Source organism: Mustela nivalis (genome assembly GCF_964662115.1).
Source record: "Mustela nivalis genome assembly, chromosome: 5".
Classification (NCBI taxonomy): Eukaryota; Metazoa; Chordata; class Mammalia; order Carnivora; family Mustelidae; genus Mustela; species Mustela nivalis.
Window position 1 is genome coordinate 57,244,636 of NC_139024.1, and position 21,602 is coordinate 57,266,237.

At 37.6% G+C, this 21,602-nt stretch overlaps 1 protein-coding gene across 6 annotated transcripts in view; it reads right to left on the reverse strand.

Annotated features, from left to right (window-relative positions):
- Positions 1-21,602, reverse strand: part of UTRN (utrophin) — a 507,070-nt gene that overhangs the window by 45,962 nt on the left and 439,506 nt on the right. For all 6 annotated transcript variants that reach the window (XM_082730779.1, XM_082730780.1, XM_082730777.1 and 3 more), the window contains 5 exons: positions 15,760-15,961; positions 9,592-9,677; positions 5,208-5,365; positions 3,339-3,505; positions 2,332-2,443 (listed from right to left, as the gene is read on the reverse strand). In XM_082730779.1, the coding sequence (XP_082586905.1) occupies positions 2,332-2,443; positions 3,339-3,505; positions 5,208-5,365; positions 9,592-9,677; positions 15,760-15,961 (725 nt within the window). The remainder of the gene's footprint in view (positions 1-2,331; positions 2,444-3,338; positions 3,506-5,207; positions 5,366-9,591; positions 9,678-15,759; positions 15,962-21,602) is intronic.

A 21,602-nucleotide genomic window follows, 5' to 3' on the forward strand; every position in this document is an offset into this window, starting at 1 on the left:
CTGCCATCTTGACTCCTCCTCCCCTAAATGCCTACTTCTACTCATGCAAATATTAACACTATACTTCTCCCCAGTTCCTTATAATGGCCAGCAGCATTTTGCACAATCTGATACTGCCTTTCTCTTCCCTCATCTCCTATCACTCTCCCTTTTGTGGACAGAGAAATTCACCCATTTCCTTCTGTTCCCCTACCATTCCCACCTCTTTCTTTCCCATCTGCATGGATATGAGACCTGTGCAGCTGCAGGGATCCCACACTCACAAGCTCCCTAAGTTTGGCTTAATGCACTGCTGTTGTCATCTTAGAAGTTATAAGACATTTCGAACAAGGGGTCCCACCTCTTCACGATACTCTGGGTACTTCAAATGACAGAGCTGGTGCTACCTACTGCCCTCTCCTTGTGGAACAGGCTTCATTTTTTTCTGTGCTCCAACCACACCAACCTCTTCCCCATCTCTAGACTTCTGTGTCTACTCTTTCTTCTCTGAAATATGTTTCTACTAGTTCTTCACACACCTGCTTCTTTCTCATCCTTCAATCTCAACTCAAATGTTAACTTCTCTAGCCGATTTTTCCCTGATTTCTTTATCGAAAGTTCTTCCTCTAATCTTCTATCTCGTTACCCATTTATTTCTAAAAGGCACCTACTATAATCTGTAATGATCTCATTTATTTGTTTCCTTGTTCCTTGTCACACATTCCCTCCTCCTAAATGAAAAGTAGCAGGAGGGACAGTAATCTTGTCTATCTTGGTAGTACACTGATGAATTAGAGCTGAGAACAGTGTCTAACACAAGGTAAGTGCTCAATATATATTTGTTGAGTGAATAAATATGTTAATCAGAGTAATAAGTGGTGCTTCATAAATTTTCTTGGAGGATTTTTTCCTCATTAAATTTATTATGCACTACAGACACACTACATTTATCATAATTCCTTAGCATTTTCTAGAGATTTCCTCTTTCAGTATATGGGGTACCTATTTAGTTAAGACAACCAAGATTGTGAGATTTATATGTATATGTCTTATAAAAATTGCTGTTTTTCCGTCAATCCAAAAATTCACTCAATTGCCTAAACCTAAAGAAAATGTACAGCTCTATGAATAAATTTTGGTTCACTATTTGGAAGGAGCTAAAAATAGCTCTTGACAGCAAATGAAGATAACTTCAGAAAAAATAGCTTTAAATCAAAGGAACAACAAGAATGAGTATCCAATGCAGTGAAGCTATAATAAAATGGGGGTATTAGTCAAATGTGGTAATAATGTAAAGTGGTATAAACATCTTTTGGAAATAAGTTGACCTGAAGATTTGGGCCATAAAAATACTCAGATTCATTGACCAAGGTCATTTACTTCCAGTGTTTTATTCCACAGAAATGTAATTTATGCAGGATGGAGAAAGACCTATTTTCACAAAGATGAGTGTTGTTTATAATACCAGAAAATTTAAAATAAATGTAAGTATCCAGATAAATTTGAGGGAGTGGCAAGATAAATTTAATTCACTCAATTAAATATTCTGTAACTAGAAAAATTACAAGGTGTGATAATGGGGAGAGCATTTTCTATACCTCATGTTCAGTGATTAGAGCAGGATCAAAATAGCATAAATATAAGAATAAATCTAATCTGAACAAAATCAGAGATGTGATTTATTTTAATTGGATTCAGGAGCTAGAATTATGAATTTTTTACTTTCTCTGTTTTCTACTTTTTTGCTATTAAATATATTTAATTTTGAAAATATATTTTAAATGTGTCTAAAAGGGATATGATTTCTCACACATAGTATCATTTTCAAAGCAGGCCAGTATGAGCTCCTAGAGAGAGTTTGCTACTAAGAAAGATAAGTTTAAAATCAAAACACAGAAGTAAACAAAATGCAATCCATAAATTTTTCTGAAAAAAGTATAATGTTAATGAATTCAACATAGATGCATTTGTTTAAAAGAAAACAAAAACACACCAAAAAATCTAGTTAAGCCATCTAAAAGTGATTTTTTCTGTAAAAATAGTAAAATAATAAAATAATAAAAAATAATTTCTCTAAATATACTGAATAAATTTGACTTTCGTTAATTCAAAAGCTATATGCCATTTAAAAAATAAACAAGAAGGGTGCCTTGGTGGCTCAGTTGGTTAAGCATCCAACTCTTGATTTTGGCTCAGGTCATGTTCTCAGGGTCATGAGATCGAGCCCCGGAGTCAGGCTCCCCACTGGGCATGGAGCCTGCTTAAAATTCTCCCTCTCTCTCTGTTCCCTCCCTCCCAAACAAACAAATAAAAGCAAGCAAGCAAACAAACAAGAAGTGGCCCAGCACTCACAGGTATACAATATTCCACCATTGGGTAATGTAATTTGTGACCTTTTGCTGTTCGACCCGAAAAAAAGCAACTCTGGCAGACATCATAGTTAAAATGCTTTAGGCTTCTATACCTAGAGAGAAGAAAAGAAAATGGATTAGCTTGCATGCCTATTATTTAGTCCAAATCATTCATTTGTGGTAAGGAATGCCATTCATCCAAATCATGATGGAAATAAAAGGTAGGCTTGGCCACAAAATGTGGAATTTTCTTAGTATCTTAGCTCCAAATGAGGGCCAAGAGAATCTTGGATTTCACAAAGGAAATTAATGAACCCACCTCCAAGTGTAAAAAAAAAAAATTGGAGTTCAAGTCTCTAAAGCATGCTCCCATCGATTACAATATTGTGAGAAGACAAATATCCACATCAAAAGATTTTCTGTAATGTGTGAAAGTGAATGCAAATGGCCAGGAAGTAGAGTCATGTTTATTAGTTTGACACATCAAATTTTTAAGAAGGAATTACACCACCAATAAGAAATGAATTTCAAAATTCCCTGATATAAAGCTTCCTCTAGTGAGGGGAACAGCAGGGTTAATCAACTTAACAACAATCTTGGGCAGAAGTAGCACAAAGTGATCAGGTTACTTCTCACTAATTAAATGTCACTTTATGCTTACTAAGTTTGACCCCAGAGGCCTTGCAACATCACCCAATTCCATCAGAGCCATATATGTATAATGAGTCAATTATCATGCATGAACATTTCTGGGATCTATGTAAATAGAAATTCAGAAAAATCTCTGCTTCTGGAGCAGAGTGGTATAAATAACGATAGTAGTAATAAAATAAGCTTCATGGAGAAGGAATGTCATTTTCAGATAGATGGAACATGCTAAGCATCCCATTTATGGGGGACACAACCCCCCAGTGGGAATCAGGGGGAAGGGATGATGGATATATGCTGAAATTGAAACAACAGAACAGAAAACAGTCTTCTGCCACCACTGGCAACAGATCATCTCACCTGAACCCAACAATGGGACATTCCTTACAGATGTTACATTTAGCCTGATGCTTTGCAGTCTCGGCCGCTGCCACTCGATGTAAAACAGGCAGCCAAACCATGGACTGTGGCTCCAGACGCATCCAGTCTATAAACTCTTTCACACTTATCTCTGGCTTATTGTTATTCTGGTAAAGAAACACATGTATTCAAAGTGAAGAAAAGCTCTTCATTTAAATTGCAGCAGGTGTTGCTTTATAATCTTCTGAAAATCTCTACAAAGTGAAAGTTCTAGAACTCTTTCCAGGTGAGTTAAAATCACAAAATATTTAAGGTTCTTCATGGAGAGAAAATTTTAGAATTTAAAATTAGAAAAAGCAGAAATTATCCTATAGGAAGAAGAAAAAAAATCCAATACCATAATAGACTCAGATTAAAAACAAAAACAAAAACAAAACCCCAAACCATATGATTCTAGGTACTATTCTCACATAAATATTTTAAGCCTATAAAACTCATTCACCTAAGACAGTATAAATTTGAGAAAGTGAAGACTCACTGGTAACTTCCCAAACTTGAAGGTTATGATAGTTGCTAAATAAAAACTGTTACTTCTGTGTCCTGCTCCACCTGTTATAACATCACACTGGGAACAAATTACTGTGAGTATACTTGGCAACATTTCCAAATTTATTGTGATTAATTGCATTAAATATCTTAGTCTCTCTTTAGAACCTAATACTGACTAATTTTCACATGTGCAAAGTTAAATTTGTAACAACATCCTTCTCCCACTTTTGTCAAGGTCACCCTATGAGCCAGTACATGGGAGAATCATATTTAGAATGCTCATTTGGTATTTTTTTTTTTGTATCTCTAAAACACGTAAAAGGGCCATTACAAAATGTAATAACTCATAACATCAATTCTCCTTAAAGAGATGGCATGAGCATTTTTTTTTCCTCAGCAATAATAAATCACTGAAAATGCTCTGGCAAAATATCTGTAGCCTTTTCCTTTATGCATAACATGTAACGCCAGCAGTAACTTTTCTGGAACGCTTTTATATACAGCAAGCATTAAAAAGAGTTTTGGGGTTTGTACAGAAGAAACAACACTAATGAATCAATTAGGTGACTCCATATGTTGTTCCACTTTCATGAGCATCATAGGAAGACAGAGGAGCTTCAGGAGAAGACAGACAGTGGGAGCACACAACCTCACCCGAAGGGCTCAGAGAAGGATTTCCAGAGAATGGTGAGATTTAAGCAAAGATCAAAAGAAAGAATAAGGATCGGCAATGAGAATAGAGCTTGTGGGTAAAGGGTAGGAGAAAGACTATTCTAAACAGAGGGCACATGCCCAAAGGGGCTGGGGCAGGAGTAAAGGAAGGCAAACTGCAGCTGGAAAGTAGACAGCAAAGGTGGCCAAACCACAGCAACGTAAAAGCGCATTTCAGTGATGTGGGGTTTTCATGAGAGACTGTGGACTCGGGAAACAAACTGATGGTTTTGGAGGGGAGGGGGGCAAGGGGATGGGGGAGCCCAGTGATGGATATTAAGGAGGGTACGGATTGCATGGAGCACTGAGTGTTATACACAAACAACGAATCATGGAACATTACATCAAAAACTAATGATGCACTGTATGGTGACTAACATAACAGAATTAAAAACATAAATAAGATGTGGGGTTTTACCCACTGACAAGTAGTAAGTCTCCTGGAGGAGGCTGCCGTTCCTTGAGCCAAATTTGCTTGAAGAAATAAAACAAAAATGTACTGGAATAGTACCCAATGTCTCCTACCATTTGGTTCCCCGTTCCAATTCTCGGAACATCCTCCACACTCCTCCTGACACATTTTACAAGTCAGCGATCCTTCACGTTTACCTGTTGGAAGCAGCTGCGAACACTGGGTTCGATATTACTGCCCCCGAACGCTGCTACTTCCCCCAGCTGCCGGGGAATCTGGATGGCGTCATGAAGCAACAGGCCAAGCTGCCTCTGGTCACACATTTCTGTGGGCCCTGCCACTTCCTTAAAGAGATCTACAAGGAGGAGAACCACAAGGTTAATTTCCATCTGCTGAGACTATGCTTTTATGTAAACCATACCCTTGGTTTTGCCAGTTGAATGATGTAGACCAAAAAAAAAAAAAAAAATCATGTGGACATGAATCACATTAGTTATCTAGGGAGAAATTTCATGTCAAAATAATCCAGTTTCTTATAGAAATGAATACTTTTTGGAAAGGAATTTCCAAGTTCTAATAAATTTTAAAAATCACACAAATTTTCAATGCTTTTCATGTGAAGTTTTATAAGAACAGAACAAAGGGGAGTAAATATTTATTTGATCTTGAAAACCATTTTCAAACAATATCTGGTTAATGGATATCAGATCAAAGTTTATAATTTTGGGGTTTTTGTCAAGATTTTATTTATTTATTTGACAGAGAGAGATCACAAGTGGGCACAGAGGCAGGCAGAGAGAGAGAGGGAAGCAGGCTCCCCGCTGAGCAGACAGCCCAATGTGTTGCTCGATCCCAGGACCCTGGGATCACGACCCAAGCCAAAGGCAGAGGCTTAACCCACTGAGCCACCCAGGCACCCCTCATTTTGGTTTCTTTTTAAGGAAAATAATGCTACATCTAATAGTGCCAAGAGTGAATTTTCAAACAACTGAACCAAGCTCAGTGATAGTGACATAGTAATTATAACAAAATGTAACTTTAACTATAAGCATACATAGAAGAAGCAAATCCAAGTTAGATAAATTTAATTTTCACGATCATTTGTTCACTTGGATTTGGTTAGAGTTCCATTTGTTTCTTTTTCTTTTTTTTCTTCCCTTTTAAAAAATGTGAGTACAGTTGATACAATGTTACATTAGTTGCAGGTGTACGGCATAGTGATTCAACATTTCTATACATTGTGCTATGCTTACCACAAGTATAGTTAACCATCTGTCATCATACAATGCTGTTACAATATGACTGACTATATAGGCTCTGCTGAACCTTGTATTACTGATTTACTTATTCCATAACCAGAAACCTGCATCTCCCCTCTCCCCTTCACTCATTTTGCTCATGTCCCTACCCCTCTTCCCTTTGTTAAAAATAACACTATCGAAGGCACAGAATATTTATCCAGGACTCTTAGGATGCTCATTCTAAACCCATTCCTAGGAAGTGACCTCCTAGGTAATAATGCTTTACATAGAAAAGTACACATTTCAGTGGCATCAATCATGCCAAACTTTCCTCTTTTGAGGAAGCCAACTATACTACTAATCCACAGTTAAGGTAAAACTACATGCAAAACACAAAAGAAAATATTCTTTAACACTTTGACATACTTCCAGATTCTGATAGAAGTTCATATTTTCATATAATAGTCAGAAACAAAAAGGTCTATCAGGAGGTAGGGACAGGTCACAATGTAAAACTCAAGTTCTAACAAATCGGCACAGAAGAAAGGCAAACGGCCATTCTGAAGGATCTTTGTCAATGAGGAAGAAAGCCATTCGGCTATAGGCAAGAAGGTCCAGGGGTTGTTAGAACCTAATCGAGGGATATTCTCAAGAAGGCACGAAGAGTGAGAGAGATGTCCCCAGGGTGAAGACACGGACATTAGCCATTGCAAAATCAATGTGCAGATGGTACCAGCTGACCCAGAATGCCACTTCTGACACTGAGTTTGGAGAGCAAATTGTCTTCAGTATTATCTAACAAAGGAAATAATAATGAGGAAGTGTTCTGATATCACTGGGGAAATCAAAACTAAAATCAGAGTTGCTGAGGACCTCACAATAAGAAATAAAACCAAACCCCAGAACATTTCCAGAGTCGCAACATTTGCAGGAAAGATTTAAAGATTTTAACCCAAGAGATGTCTTATTTAACTAAGTACTAAAATGGCATACTTCATGCATTAAGGTAAATATCAGAAATTTTTATTGCAGGGCCTCTACTTTCTTTGCCATTACTTTCTAAACCTGAAAGTTTAATGTGAAACAATTCAGAGGACTAAATTTGATGACATTTGTAGAAAGAATTTCCACTGTATGATGGGTGTGTATCAGAACGCTGAAATAATGTTCCTCATCTGAAAGATTATACATTTCAGAAATACGTTGGAAGGTATGTGTACAGATAAAAGAAATCTTTATATACTGTATTGTGTAGAATCTGGTTTTTGCTCTATATCTACAGTCACTGTGTTGTAACTCTTTCTTTTGGTCTCAGGTTACTCTCTGATAATCAGCTTGTAAAGAAAGGGAGGGGAGGAGGAATCATTGATCTAGGAAAGCAGATCATGCTTACATTTTAAGATTCATGATAAACCTTGAGATTGAATTCACATTTGTTTCAGAGAATGATGAGCACCGTGAAATAATTGTTACTTTTAAGGAACCCTTAATTCTTCCAGGAGCACACAAAAACCCCGAACTATGAATAATTTTTTAAAAAGTCCTTTTCTTATAGTGCTACAGTGATGTTTTCATTAACATTTTCCTCCCCCACACATTATAAAAAAACAACCTTTTTCGCTTTGGAAAGGATTATCTTTCAACAATTACAATGCTGAAGATGATTAAAGTTTTGGATAAATAAAGGACCACCTAACAAAAGCCTTCTGCAAAACTTTTTTTTTTCCCCCTGCATGATTTACTAGGTTCTGACTCCATCAAGGTACCTCACCTCCTGATCTTACCACAATCAGCTTTTTTTTCCACACAAATCCCACATCTCTTTTTACTGACATCCTTGTCAAACCATTTAAGAAAAACAAGCCATCACAATCTAGACCTGAAATTCACAGGCAAATCACCTCACAGACATCCCAGAAAACAAAAGGTTTTGAAAAAAACATGTATATGTTCACGGAAGATGCTAAACTTAACCTAGTTTATAGGACCCGTGATCAAACATCATCTTATTTTGGGTTACCTCAACTTCCATGAAATATCCCTCCAGAATGTATGAATAGATTCAGTGAAGAATCATCAGGGATATGCATGGCAGATCAAGTCACCCACACTTTATGGACAAAATTAAGTCAGAAAAACTTTCCAATAGTTAAGAGTTTGGAGCCACACCAGCGAGGGTTACCCTTGGTTGAAGAGCTGTGATTTCTAGGTACTTTTCCTGTATTATCTCTATTTGTTTTCAAAGCAAGGACTGTTAGTGTCATTCTTCAGTTGAAGGAAATCCATTCCATTTCAGCTCTCTGAAATGTGAAATGGGAGTCATATCCCCTCTTAGCTGGCAGTCTTCCATGGGATCAGGTAACAGCACAAAGTCAGTCCCTCAGCCACTAAGTAGCAAAGCTGAGACTTGAAGACAGGTAGCCTTGGCTCCAGAGCCCATCCCTTTCAAAATGCCAACACGCCTGCTCCTCATTAACTGACAGCTAAAAGGATACCACAGATTTATTTGGTGAATAGAAACAAATTTTTAAATGTTCTCACTTGATAAAATATAATTATTTGCCAATGTCTGTCAGAGTTCTAGCCCCATCTAGCTTTTTTTTGGGGGGGGGTTGTTTTTGTTTTCGTTTTTGTTTTGGTATTTAGAAGTATACAAGGTAGTGGCGCCTGGGTGGCTCAGTGGGTTAAAGCCTCTGCCTTCAGCTCAGGTCATGATCCCAGCGTCCTGGGATCGAGCCCCACGTCGGGCTCTTCGCTCAGCGGGGACCCTGCTTCCTCCTCTCTGTCTGCTTCCCTGCCTGCTTGTGATCCCGGTCTATCAAATAAATAAATAAAATCTTAAAAAAAAAAAAAAAGTACACAAGGTTCTAGCATAAAGAGTAGTACGAAGGTTTTAGTCCATCTTAATTTTTTTTTCAAGCACTGGAAGTACAGAGAGATAGAAACTTTGGCTTTACATTCAGAACAATCTATGATCTAAGTCTACCCTCATAATTTATTGTGTCTGCAAGCCACTGACTAGATTTTTAATCCATCTCAGAATTCATTTTTTTCAGCTGGAAAACAGAAGTCGCAATGCCTACGTTCTGAGGTGATTCTTCTAAGACTCAAATGAGATACAAGTGCAGTTGGTTTTCACTCCAACAAGCACCCTACCTCATTTCACACAAATCCGTGTCACTTCTCACTGACACCCTTTGTCTAGCCTGAGACATGTGTAGTAAGGGTCAAAAAGAATGGAAACTGTTATTACAAGCAAATCATATAAAAGAAGCCTCCAATCAATTGTTATTATTATTATTACTAAAAAACACTACTGTACAGGAAAGGTCTTACATACATCTGTATTTTTCTTCTAAGAGACCTTTGGAGAGAGACATCAATCCAATCTTCAGACTCTGCACTCTTATTTTTCCAGTTCGACCCCTGTAATTATAAGAATCCCAATGTGTTAGATGCATTTAAAGCTGTATACAGGACACTAATGATCTCTGAATACCTATTTTCTTCAGGTAAACTATTAGAAAATTATTGCATCTTAAAGAGGCAACTTTTCTATTCCCTTTTAAAAATTAATTTTAAACTCATACCATAATTTCATGACATGGTTTAACAGCATGCTTGACCCAGAGTATATAGCCCAAAGTCACTTACATGGAGCACAGGAACTAGGAAGAACAAGTAAAAGTGAAAGTAAAATGATAATTACAAAGCTAAAAAGATATTTTTAGAAACAGTATGAATTAAAACCTGTTAATGATTACAAATGCAAGATTTAAAATGTATAGCTAATATATAACATGTACGTTGCTTAATAGAGCAAGAAATGTATAATAAAATCAAATGTACAAAAACTAGAAAATCAAGTATACCAAGGGCTAATAACTTGCTAGATATTTAAAAACTTGTTGTCTTCATTGATTTTAGTCTCTGTCAATTCAGTTTTTTAAAATTACTACTGTAATTATAATGGTCGGTGATCTTAAAAAGACAGGTATGACATCCCTATTTGGAGAAGTCTCAAATTATAATTAAATACAAAATGTATTAATTAATCAACACTAGGAAATAGCTTTGTACTATGCCAATGAGAAACCGTAAGTTGACTAGAAGAAAATTTTTAACTTTAAAAGCATAGAGTTGTCCTTATTCTTATCATTTATCAAAGAGTTTCTGAGTTGCCTACGAAATATACCAATATAACAGAGCCTGGGGCTGAAGAATGGGAAATGCAGAAATGACAAAAATTGGTAACATGATCCTTGCTATGGAATAACACACAATCCAGAAAAAAAGTCTTTATCATCTTTATTATTTCATATTCAGGATTTGCTTTCAGTTTAGGTTTTTAACATTAATTTTTCTCAAGCTATGTTTTTAATACACAAGTAAAGTATACTCAATACCTATTAACTAAATGTCTATGTAACTTTATCATTATATACAATTTAGTAATTCATGCTATCTAAAAAACAGATAAATATTTATATCATTTAATTTTAATTTTAGGTGGTCTTATTGTCAAACTGTGTTTAAATCTTGTTCTTATTGATATTCCTACTATGAATACTAATTGATACCGTCTATTCTCAAATTATAAATACTCGCATAAGTTTCTGTGTATAAACCATGACATGTAAAGTATAAGTAAAAAAGAAAAACATGCTGAGAGATCAGTGAAATATATTTTCAAAACAGTTCCTCAATAGTCTACAGTTTATTATAACCTATATTAAATCATATCCAATAAACTTACTAAACCCTTCATAGGCATGTGTACAGCATTCAGAAGTGACCTATGAAATAACTAATACTTAAATTTTCAAACAGATATAGCCATTATAAGCAGAAATCCAAGTTAACATACTCATTCCAGTTTCTTGCCATTATAGAAATACTTCCAAATTAACCTTAAACAGAGCCATATTATAAACTGTGTTTCCAGTTCACATTTTTTTTTAGGTGTTTCCTAATTAACACTTCAAAATATACTACATCTGTTTTCTTCCCTCCAAAAATTTGGAAATTTTATTCTCTGGATAATCAGACAATAGATCTGCAGAGGAAAAAGGCTGGTGAGTACACCAGTACATGAATGTGGCCAAGGACAAAGGAATCCCTTAAGAGAATAAAAATCAAAATGCTATGTATTAGAGGACGACCTCCAGACTACAGTGACGACACAAGAAAGGAACGTCATCAGGAAGGCTACTGAAAATGTCAGTCATCCATTCAACACGTCATTTAATAGTTATGAAGATTTCCTGTGATCTCAGTGTTGTTCTGTGTACCATGAGGCCCAGCAGAAAAGTTTAAGACATAATTCCCACCCATGATAGGGTCACATACAGCTAGAGAAGAGAGACAAGAAAACAGTGGGAAATACACAAGAAAATAGGAAAGCATCCTTTGTGCATGGAAATAAGTACAAAAAAGTTGTGGCTGACTTGTTATTTCTGACGGACAATTAGTCTGAGTAGTTATTAGTCTCATAACGTTTGATAGAGAAGATAAGACTCAAATCAGACACTGAAGGTATGACATGGCTGGACTGTCCCTAGGAGAATGTAGATTATCACAGGAAAAGCCTAGGCAGGGGGACAGAAGCAGGAGTGGGAACATCAGAGACACAATGCATTCAGGTGCAGGAAAGGCTTGCATCAAGGCTAAACAGTTGATAAAGTTGTCCAAGTTATATCATCTGGGACCGGATGATAGGACTTTAATGTTAAATAAGATATCTGGATTTGAAAAAGAAGAGGGACGTAAAGAAATTTATTAGTGAGTGATATAATCCAATATTTAAGTATTTGGTTCCCTGGTAGTCTTCATAAGTAACTCCTGAAATTAGTTTAACTGGAAAGATATGTATCTTATAAAATTATATCCATCTTGGCACAGTGGAAAAATGACTTAACACTGCAGCAAATGAGGTTAATATTTTCTGGAGGGACAAAAATATTTAAATCAAGTGTCCCAGACTATTGCTTTAAATCATGATTTAAACATTTTTTATTTCTATTAAATTTAGAAGGAAGATCGTGAAGTTAAGACTTTTTAACCTGGAAAGATGAAGACTGAGTGAGGCTGTGAACTCATAAATGGAATAAATTTTATCTTTACAGTTTAGAAAGTTCTTTCTACATATATTAGCTCATTTGCCCTTCACAAATATCTTATGTATGGTAAGCAGAGCAGATATTTTTATCTCAATTTTTCAGATGAGAAATTGAGATGCCAAAAGTTGAGTGGCTGCCAAGGTACAAAGCAACCAGAACCAAAAATTTGGATTCTCATCATTCATAACAGAAGAAAATAGATTTTTTTTTAAAAAACCCCAAATATTAAGAACTGGATACATGTTCAAACTTGAAAATAAATAGTAAATTTAATATAACATAAAGTACTCTTTTTCTTAGATATGGCAATATGGTAGAAATAAACAAGTGATTATCAAAAAACCTGGGTATTAGTTCCCTATCTACCACTAATATGCAATAGGTGGCTATGGATAAATTCTTTTATCTCCCTGGGTCAATTAATTGATCAGTAAAACAAAGAGTAAAATGAAGAGGGAAGAATGGACAATGGAAGGTCCTCAAAGTCCTTTTCCTTCTAGAATTCTATGATCTCACATGTGTGAATCACTCATTAATTCAAGAGCTGCTTGAATATACTTCAAGAGCTGAAAATACCCGCTTTGGCTGTAACATTACATAAAGTAAGGCAGTCAGAAATATATGGTTAATGAGCAAATATCAAAATAGCTGAATGAATGGAAAGGTCAGATCATGGTTCTCATTTCCAAGGTTCAGAGACTTCTTAGGGTCCAAATACGTTCTAGCACATTGGATCATGTAGCTTATAGTTCCATCATATTCTTAAAGAAAACTAAAAACTTAAAAAGAGTTAATAAGTCTTGTTCACATTAGTGGATAAATTATAGTTGTTAGAGAAATTTGGGCAATGAACTCTGGCCATCTGAGACTGCCATTGTATGATTAACTGTGTTTTTTGAGGTTAATTCATGAAATTCCTCTCTCAGACAGAAAACTAGACTGAAGGTTTACACCATTCTGACCCAGCATGGTCTTCACTGTATTTCTTTGGCATGGAAGGGAAATAAATCCTGAAAGCTTTTATTCCTTTAAAATGGAAAATTTCAAGAAACTCTTTTTCTAAATAAGAAACAGTACCTTAGTGTAGCATTTCCCATGTGTTCACATTTGATGATGGAAAGTGGAAATATGCCAACATTTGATTCCCTAGAATATGAATCACAACATTTCACATTCTGCTTCCTTCACAACGAAGTGGCACTATTCCCTTCGGCTGCCCAGTGAAAACAGCAGATGTAGGTGTTACATGTTATGAGTTATATCTTGCTAAAATTCATGTGTTGAAGTTTTAACCACTTAGTACTTCAGAATGTGACTGTGTTTGAAGATTGGGTCTTTAGAGAGGTAATTAACATAAAATGAGGCCATAGGGTGGGCACCAATCCAAAAGGACTGATGTTTTTATAAGATTAGGACACAAACACACAGAAGAAAGACCATGTGAAGACACAGGGAGAAGACAGACACCTATAAGCCAAGGAGAGAGGCCTCAGAAGAAACCAACCCTGTCGACATGTTGATCTGAGACTTCTAGTGTCCAGAACTGTAAGAAAATAAATTTCTGTTTTTTAAACTACCTAGATTGTGGTACTCTGTTATGGCAGCCCTAGCAAACTAATGTAGTGTATTAGAATGAGAGGAGGCTGATTTAACCCCTCTCCAGTTCTTCCTGAAATTATTACTCAAAATATGTGTCTCTACCATACTCCTGTGGTGCTTATCAAAGTTTTCAGCTAAGTATTCTAGGAATTCGGCATTCTTTTTGGGTTCTCAAATTAAGTTATAGGCTTTGTAGTTAAAATACACAACTGACCAGATATTTTGGTGAATTTACTACATGGAAAATGTCTCTTTTGGGGGTTTAAAAAATTGAAGATCAACTAAATAGTGAATTGATGCTAACAGTCATATTTTACCCTAGAAGGATAAAAAAGAACAAAATGAAATTTATTAAAAGATGCTACAGAGGGATATTGTAAATCCCACATTCATTATTTTTTTTTAAAGATTTTATTTATTTATTTGACAGAGATCGCAAGTAGGCAGAGAGGCAGGCAGAGAGAGAGGGAGGGAAGCAGGCTCCCTGCTGAGCAGAGAGCCCAATGTGGGACTCGATCCCAGGACCCTGAGATCATGACCTGAGCCGAAGGCAGCGGCTTAACCCACTGAACCACCCAGGCGCCCCCACATTCATTATTATTACTGATGTCCGTGCCACTTGTTTTTTAGTGAGTTTCTTAAGAGTCCTCAAGCATATAATGGCTATTTAATTATTTAAAAGAAAAGTTCTGTTGTGATATTTGTGACTATTGAAAGAAAACAAATTTTTCTAATCAAAAGAAACAAAATTTTAATTAAAGCACTCCTAAAGCTATTGTTGTCACCATTTATGTCTTATGCGAAATCAATCCACTCCTAAACACATGTACATTAATAAACTATCATCTATCTTCTTCCTCTCTAAATCAAATAAAGCAATGACAAATACAAATTTTCATGCAGCTAATTAACGGAAAATAACTTTAAGGTTCTGAGAGAAAAATCAACAGTTCTCATTTTCTTATTTCATCTTTGCATACTTTAACCCCCTACCAAAAGAATGAATAATTCCTAATGTTTTGGAAATGTCAGCCCACAGCAGGTCTTTCTAGAATTGATTATTTCACAAATGCATTGTCATATTCAAAACAGCCAAATTAATGGCAAATGAGTTATGCTGGAAGTTGAGAGAGCTCTTCACGTGACAGTGTGCATCTAATTAAATTACAGATATTACAGTGTCCTATAGCATAAATTATTTAAAACACCACATATACACAATACTACCATTATAATAAATAAAGCTAATACCGAAAGACAAATGAAATCCCTTTAATTGCCTTTCAAATTGCTCTTAAGTTGTCATACAAAAATTGCAGTGTGGTTAGTACGAGCCAGTCAATGACTATAACTCCTAACAACAAAAATAAAACTTTGTCTTTCAAAAGAAGAGAGGAGGAAATAAGACTTCTTTATATTGGGCTTCCCCTAGCCAATGTGACACTATAAATCTGACAGCATTTATAAACTGAAGCATTATCTTGAAATAATAGGTAGCTATTCCTTTTTGTTATATTGTTGGTAGAGAGTTCAAATTTTGGACAGTCCTTCCTTTCAGCAATTAAACAGGGGTGAGGAGAAAGGGACTTCTGTATATAAGCAGCAAAGGTGTGGACGGAATTCAGGGAACGTAACGAAGTCTGAATGGAGTAGGTTATAAGCTATTTGTCCATGAGATAAAGTACTTTGAAAGTACTTCTTAAAAAACTCATTTCAAAATTTAGACATTTGGCCTTACCAGTACATTTCATTCAATGACTATATTTTAAGGAGAAACAAGGCAAACTTACGTGTCATATACATTGAGCAACCAGTTGAGACACATATCCACACAGAGTGGAACGTTGACTAGATCCTTGTGCATTTGTTCAAGGCCGTCGTAGGTTGTCGTCAGACAGTTGATGACATCTGGAACACTAAGCAGCTGATCATTTTGGTTCAGTTTATGCTGCTTGAAAACTTCATTTGTTGTGTTCAGTTCTAAGAGATCCACTAATCAGGTAAGAGAAAGGAAAACACACAGTCATTAGATTACATAACAACGCTGAAACAAAATCATTTCTCATCTTAAAAGAATTTGGCTTGGTTCTCCAGCTTAAGAATCTATCCTTTCCAGCAAATTTCAATGTTTAAAGAAATAAATAGCATTTCCATTCTTACATGTCTAAACGCTTATCCATAATCTCTTTATTTTTGTGATTTTGAATCTAAACTCTGTTACTTTCCAATCTGATCCCATTTTTTTGCTCTTTGGGCTATCAGTTCTTCCTACTTTCCTTTTCAAGCTTTCCTCTCTTCAGGCTCTTTCTGCTTTTAAATATAGGAAGGCATAAATAAATCTAGTCCACATAGTAGAACATCTAAAATACAGCACCGCTCTTCTAACTCCTGAAAACAGCCTGCTCACCTCCTCCTCCCTTTACACCTCAGCCAAACCAATCATTCTGTTTCTCAACATGTATATCAGGACATACAAAATTCACTGAAAATGTGCAGTTGAAAAAATGGGTTCTGTCGAAGAAAAAGTAGTTCTCTACTGCCTGCTGAACAAACCTGATCTAGAATGCCCTCCCAATCTGGCCCTAACGTGGTTTGCTTCCCATGATGCTTTGGCACAGAGGCCATTTTAGCTACGTGGGATTTGCAGAGGTCCACAGTACAGGCACGGGCCTTCATGTATCTGCTCCCGCTTTTATGCTTCATAGTCAGAACGTCTATGGTGCGACTGGCCTATGCTAGATGTTAGAGCAGGGTGGGCACAGAAGGATAATCTGGGACCCCTGCTCTCAAAGACAACCAGTCAGAGGAGGAGGGTGAGCATACTGATAACTTTACTAAAAGGAGTGAAAATGCAATAAGAATAAATAGATTTCTGAAAGAGCTATAACCACAGGGGAGTTGAAGGAGTCTAGAAAGGGTTTCCTGGGCAGGTGGGATTTGAAATGGGCCTTAAAGACTAGAAGACACAAGAGACCATGTAAAGCTAGGAAAAAAATTCCAGGAAGAAAGTTGCTTGGAACTTGGAAAAAGACAAGAATTCCAGAAGTCTACAGGGTTCTCAGAAATGACAAAGGCAGTACGGATGGTCCGTGGCTTGCACAGGGGTGGCACTGGTTACGGTGAGGCAGACACTTGGCTCTCAGGGACAGGCATGTGTTGCACTAGGGGAGATCCTCAAGGGCTAGGAGAAAGAGTTGAGACAAAACAACAACAACAACAAAAAACCCCTCACATAATCTTTCTTTTTAATCAATTTTGAGTCATTCATTAGCTAATTGAAAACAGGGCACCAGTAGATTATCAAATTACCATGTGTCTATACATTTATTGAGTATAGAAATGACTCTTATAAACCCTTATCTAAAAGATAGGGGTTTGGAAAATTATAGAACCTGTATGAATTTAAGGTCTGCTCATTGAAATTCCTGCTTCATAAAATGCTTTCCCTATCTCCCTATTTAACTTTAAAAAAGAGATGTGTTTATTTTTTATTTTAGAGAGAGAGAGGGAGAACACAAGCAGGGGAGAGGAAGAGAGAGAATCCTCAAGCAGACCCCCCACTGATCACACACTTGGGGCTGGATCCCAGAACCCTGAGATCATGACCTGAGCCAAAATCAAGAGTCAGACACTCAACCGACTGAGCCACCCAGATGCCCCACCATATTTAACTTTTTAACATTAAAAGAAATAAACTCAGGGGAACTTTTTATTTTAATATAACCAACTATTTCCTCCTTGTCTCATGTAAAACTATCTCCTCAAAAAATATAATGACATATTTTGACAGTTAAATAAAATGAATGAATAGCTTCCTTTGTATTTACCTATTTTTAACCACTGAATAAGCACTAGTTTTGAATTTTTTAAAGACATTCATGAAATGTGTCCACTCTTGCTGCTTAAATACCATAGAATGATTTTTTTTTTCAAGTTACCTACAATGAGAAAGAACTGATTTAAAATTATACAGAATAAAATTATTTCCAGGACAACTCAACACATAAGACTTTATTTAAAAAAGAGAGACAAATAGAAAACACAAGTCTGGATAACAGGTCAATCCCTTTCCTTCTGATGTCAAAGTCATCATTGGTAAAATTTGAGCTAATTGCAAAAATAACTCATGTAAGCTTCACAGGAGTGAGAGACTGTATCAGAAAAAAAAATTAAGAACCATCTGGAATCTTCAATATCATTTGTACCCTACTTCTTGGCACTGTACGCTGTTTTCAATTACAAACTTCCAGAGGGCAGGAGGAAAATTCAAACTCATCCCTCACAGTGCCTGACAAAGAAAAGTGCTTCATGATGGTGGCAACAGAACTATAATTCCACACAGACACAAAGAAACATATTCAAATACTGCCAAAATGCTCTAAGTTTTCTGAATTCCAACACTAATTATGCCAGCAACTCAGCACTGCTATTGTATTCACACATGGGAGAAAGTGACAACAGACCAAATTCCACAAAGACCATTTCCTGGATCACGCTGCCCTTGCATTTCTTCTAGAACAGCCTCCTCTGTGATACACTCTGTGGCTGTGACAGTAATTTGTCACGTCCTACAGACACTCATGTCTTTAGTTTTTAGTGATTTACTTTGACACTTCGCCTTTCCTGCAAAGTGTCACGTTTAGGTTCCTTTAAAATACTGACTACATTTAAATCACAGAAAATTATGATTCTCTCTTTTCAAAGGGAGACAAATGACAGCTCAGTCATGTGGCAAATGAAACAAACAGCAGAATCATTTTCTAACCAACGTTCAGGCTTTTTCTTTAATCCCACATATGAGGCACAGGGGATCGAATGGAAGTGGTTCATTATTCTCCCGTTCTGCAAAACCACAGTTTGGCACCTGACCTTGGGCTTCTGTAACTCCTAGGTTCTTGAACTGTTTGACCATTCCTTTTGAGCACCTCTCCTATCTCCTCTTCCCCAGACACCTCAGAAATAAGCTCAAGGCCTTGCATCTATACCCCTTCCCTCTGTAAACCTGATCCTCCCACTGTCAATACTTCAGGCCTCCCTTCTCGCTGGATGGCTCCCAATTCTGTTTTCTCATGCACATCTTCTGCCTGAAACCTGACCCACATCCCTGCTGTTCTGTTCCCAAACAGAACTCGCCTACTCCGTTTCAGGGACCTTCACCTTAATATATTCCAAATAAAGGTCTTATTATGTTGCAATCCAGCAATGGTCTTATCACTTTCTATGGGCCAGGAGTCTGCAAATCCTGAAATGTGCTAACACTGTCCTTCTTTAACCCTCTGCCAGTTGTCCACTAGCAAATCCGCCCCCCCCCCCAGTTATCAGTACTTCCTCCTTACAAATCTATACCCTCTTCTCCCCTGTGACCACCACCCGTCAGCTTAGCCCTCATGTTCTTTTACCTGAACCATGTACTTGTCCCTATTCACTGAGTCCTTCCTTCTGCCTTAGAGATTGTCTAAAGCATACATTTGGGGGCACCTGGGTGGCTCAGTAGGTTAAAGCCTCTGCCTTCGGCTCATGTCATGATCCCAGGGTCCTGGCATTGAGCCCCACATCAGGCTCTCTGCTCAGCAGGGAGCCTGCTTCCTCCACTCTGCCTGCCTCTCTCCCTGCTTCTGATCTATGCCTGTTAAATAAATAAATAAAATCTTTGAAGCATGCCTTTGCATTGGGGACTATCTCCTAACTCCCACAAAACAGAAAGTGGTGCTACAGCACCCCACTCCATAAAAAACAAACACAAACTTAAATGCAACATTTTGAGAGCCTGAGGAGCAACAACAACAACATGAAAAGAATGAGAAAAGGTTTCATGGGGAAAAAATGACCTTCCAAGTGGATCTAAATTGATTTTAAGGACATTTCTGAATACCGGACAAATAGCTCATAACCTACTCCATTCAGACTCCATTACGTTCCCTGAATTCCATCCACACATTTGATGCTTCTGTACAGAAGTCCCTGTCTCCTCACCCCTGGTTAATAGCCATGTGCCTAAATCCCTTGTGACTTTTAACGCCTGGCTTAAGTGCTTCCTACTCAAGGAAGCTTGCCTTGTTCTTCATGGCAAAGACCATTCCATTCTGAGGGCAAGAGGAATCTACTCAAAGCATGTGTCCGTGTGTAATGCTATCTGTGAATGTAGGTTCCTCTGAGTGTGGGAACCAAGTCTCTTTACATGGTCTTATCTCCTGCACAATCATGGAGCCAAATAAATCAATGAACAGTCACAAAGCAGTGACAGCACACCCTCTGCATTAAGACCTTATGCTGGGGTGGGGGGGTTACACACAATGAGACGACCCCTGACCTGAGCCATTCACAGTGGAGGAGGGAGCTGCTGACATTATCTATCACACAAAGGCAAGCATATGGTGCGTAGGTGAGAAACGGTCGTTACAGGCAGTAATAAAGTTCTGGAAAAATTGGAGGCAGGTGGTTTTAGCTTGTAAATGTTTCCAAAAGAAGTAAATTTTTAACAGTGTCTGGGAGGAAGAAAGGGTTATAGACCTTTGCAGAGGAAGGGTCAGGGCATTTCAAGTCAACAGAAAAGACGGGAGGAGGAGGATCAGCTTAATCATGAACAGGTGAGTTGACAAGTGGTGCAGAGGCCTGGGCTGATGAGCAGGAGGGGCAGGGGCTGTGGGGAAAGTGAAGCCAGGTGGCTCCAAACATTTACAATCCAAAGCAACCCAGGGCTTTTCTTAGCATGCATTTCCACATGTCATGTAGCTTGGAAGGGGGAGACATTCCTCCTCTGCTCCTCTCGGGTTTGAAGGAATGAGCTGAAGGAGGGAGTTTTTTTCTTGAGAATTCTGAAGGACCAGCAGAGGAAAACACCAAATGTGTTCATATGTTTATCCAACCACAAGTACTACTGAAAACTCGGACCACGTTCATCGTAACGAAAAAGCAGTCTTTGATCCATGGCGATTTTGTGGCTGAATCATTTGTCCTCATTTTATAGCTCATCAAGCCTGAGAAGACCTTCCAGATCCGTCAGCTGGACACAGGACACACAGCTGAGCCTCTTTCAAAACTGCTATCACCCCCGACTCGCTGAGCTGCTGAACGTCCCTTTTGTGTGCTCCCCATTCACTTCCCATTCCCTTCCGGCTCAACGTACACATCACTGGCCAGGCTGTGTTGGCTTTACTGGTCTGTACTGGTAATTCCACAGGGCGCTCTGTGGATTATGGCATCAAAAGCATTTCATTTTTTTTCTTTCATCTGTAAATCTTCAGGTGTTTTTTGTAGCCCTGAGGACGTCTCTTCCACACCTAACTTAAGTTCTTCTTATCTTTTGTTTGTTTGTTTTTAAAGATTTTAATTATTTGACAGACAGAGATCACAAGTAGACGGAGAGGCAGGCAGAGAGAGAGAGAGAGAGAGAAGCAGGCTCCCTGCTGAGCAGAGAGGCCGATGTGGGACTCGATCCCAGGACCCTGAGATCATGACCTGAGCCGAAGGCAGCGGCTTAACCCACTGAGCCACCCAGGTGCCCCAAGTTCTTATCTTAAAGCTTTCCATGGTTGTGGGCTTTTTTCTGAATGGTTCTACAGTTCTAACATAACCAGCTCGAAATGTAATTCAAATTTCTACTGACATTTAAGAGATTTTTAACCTTAATATA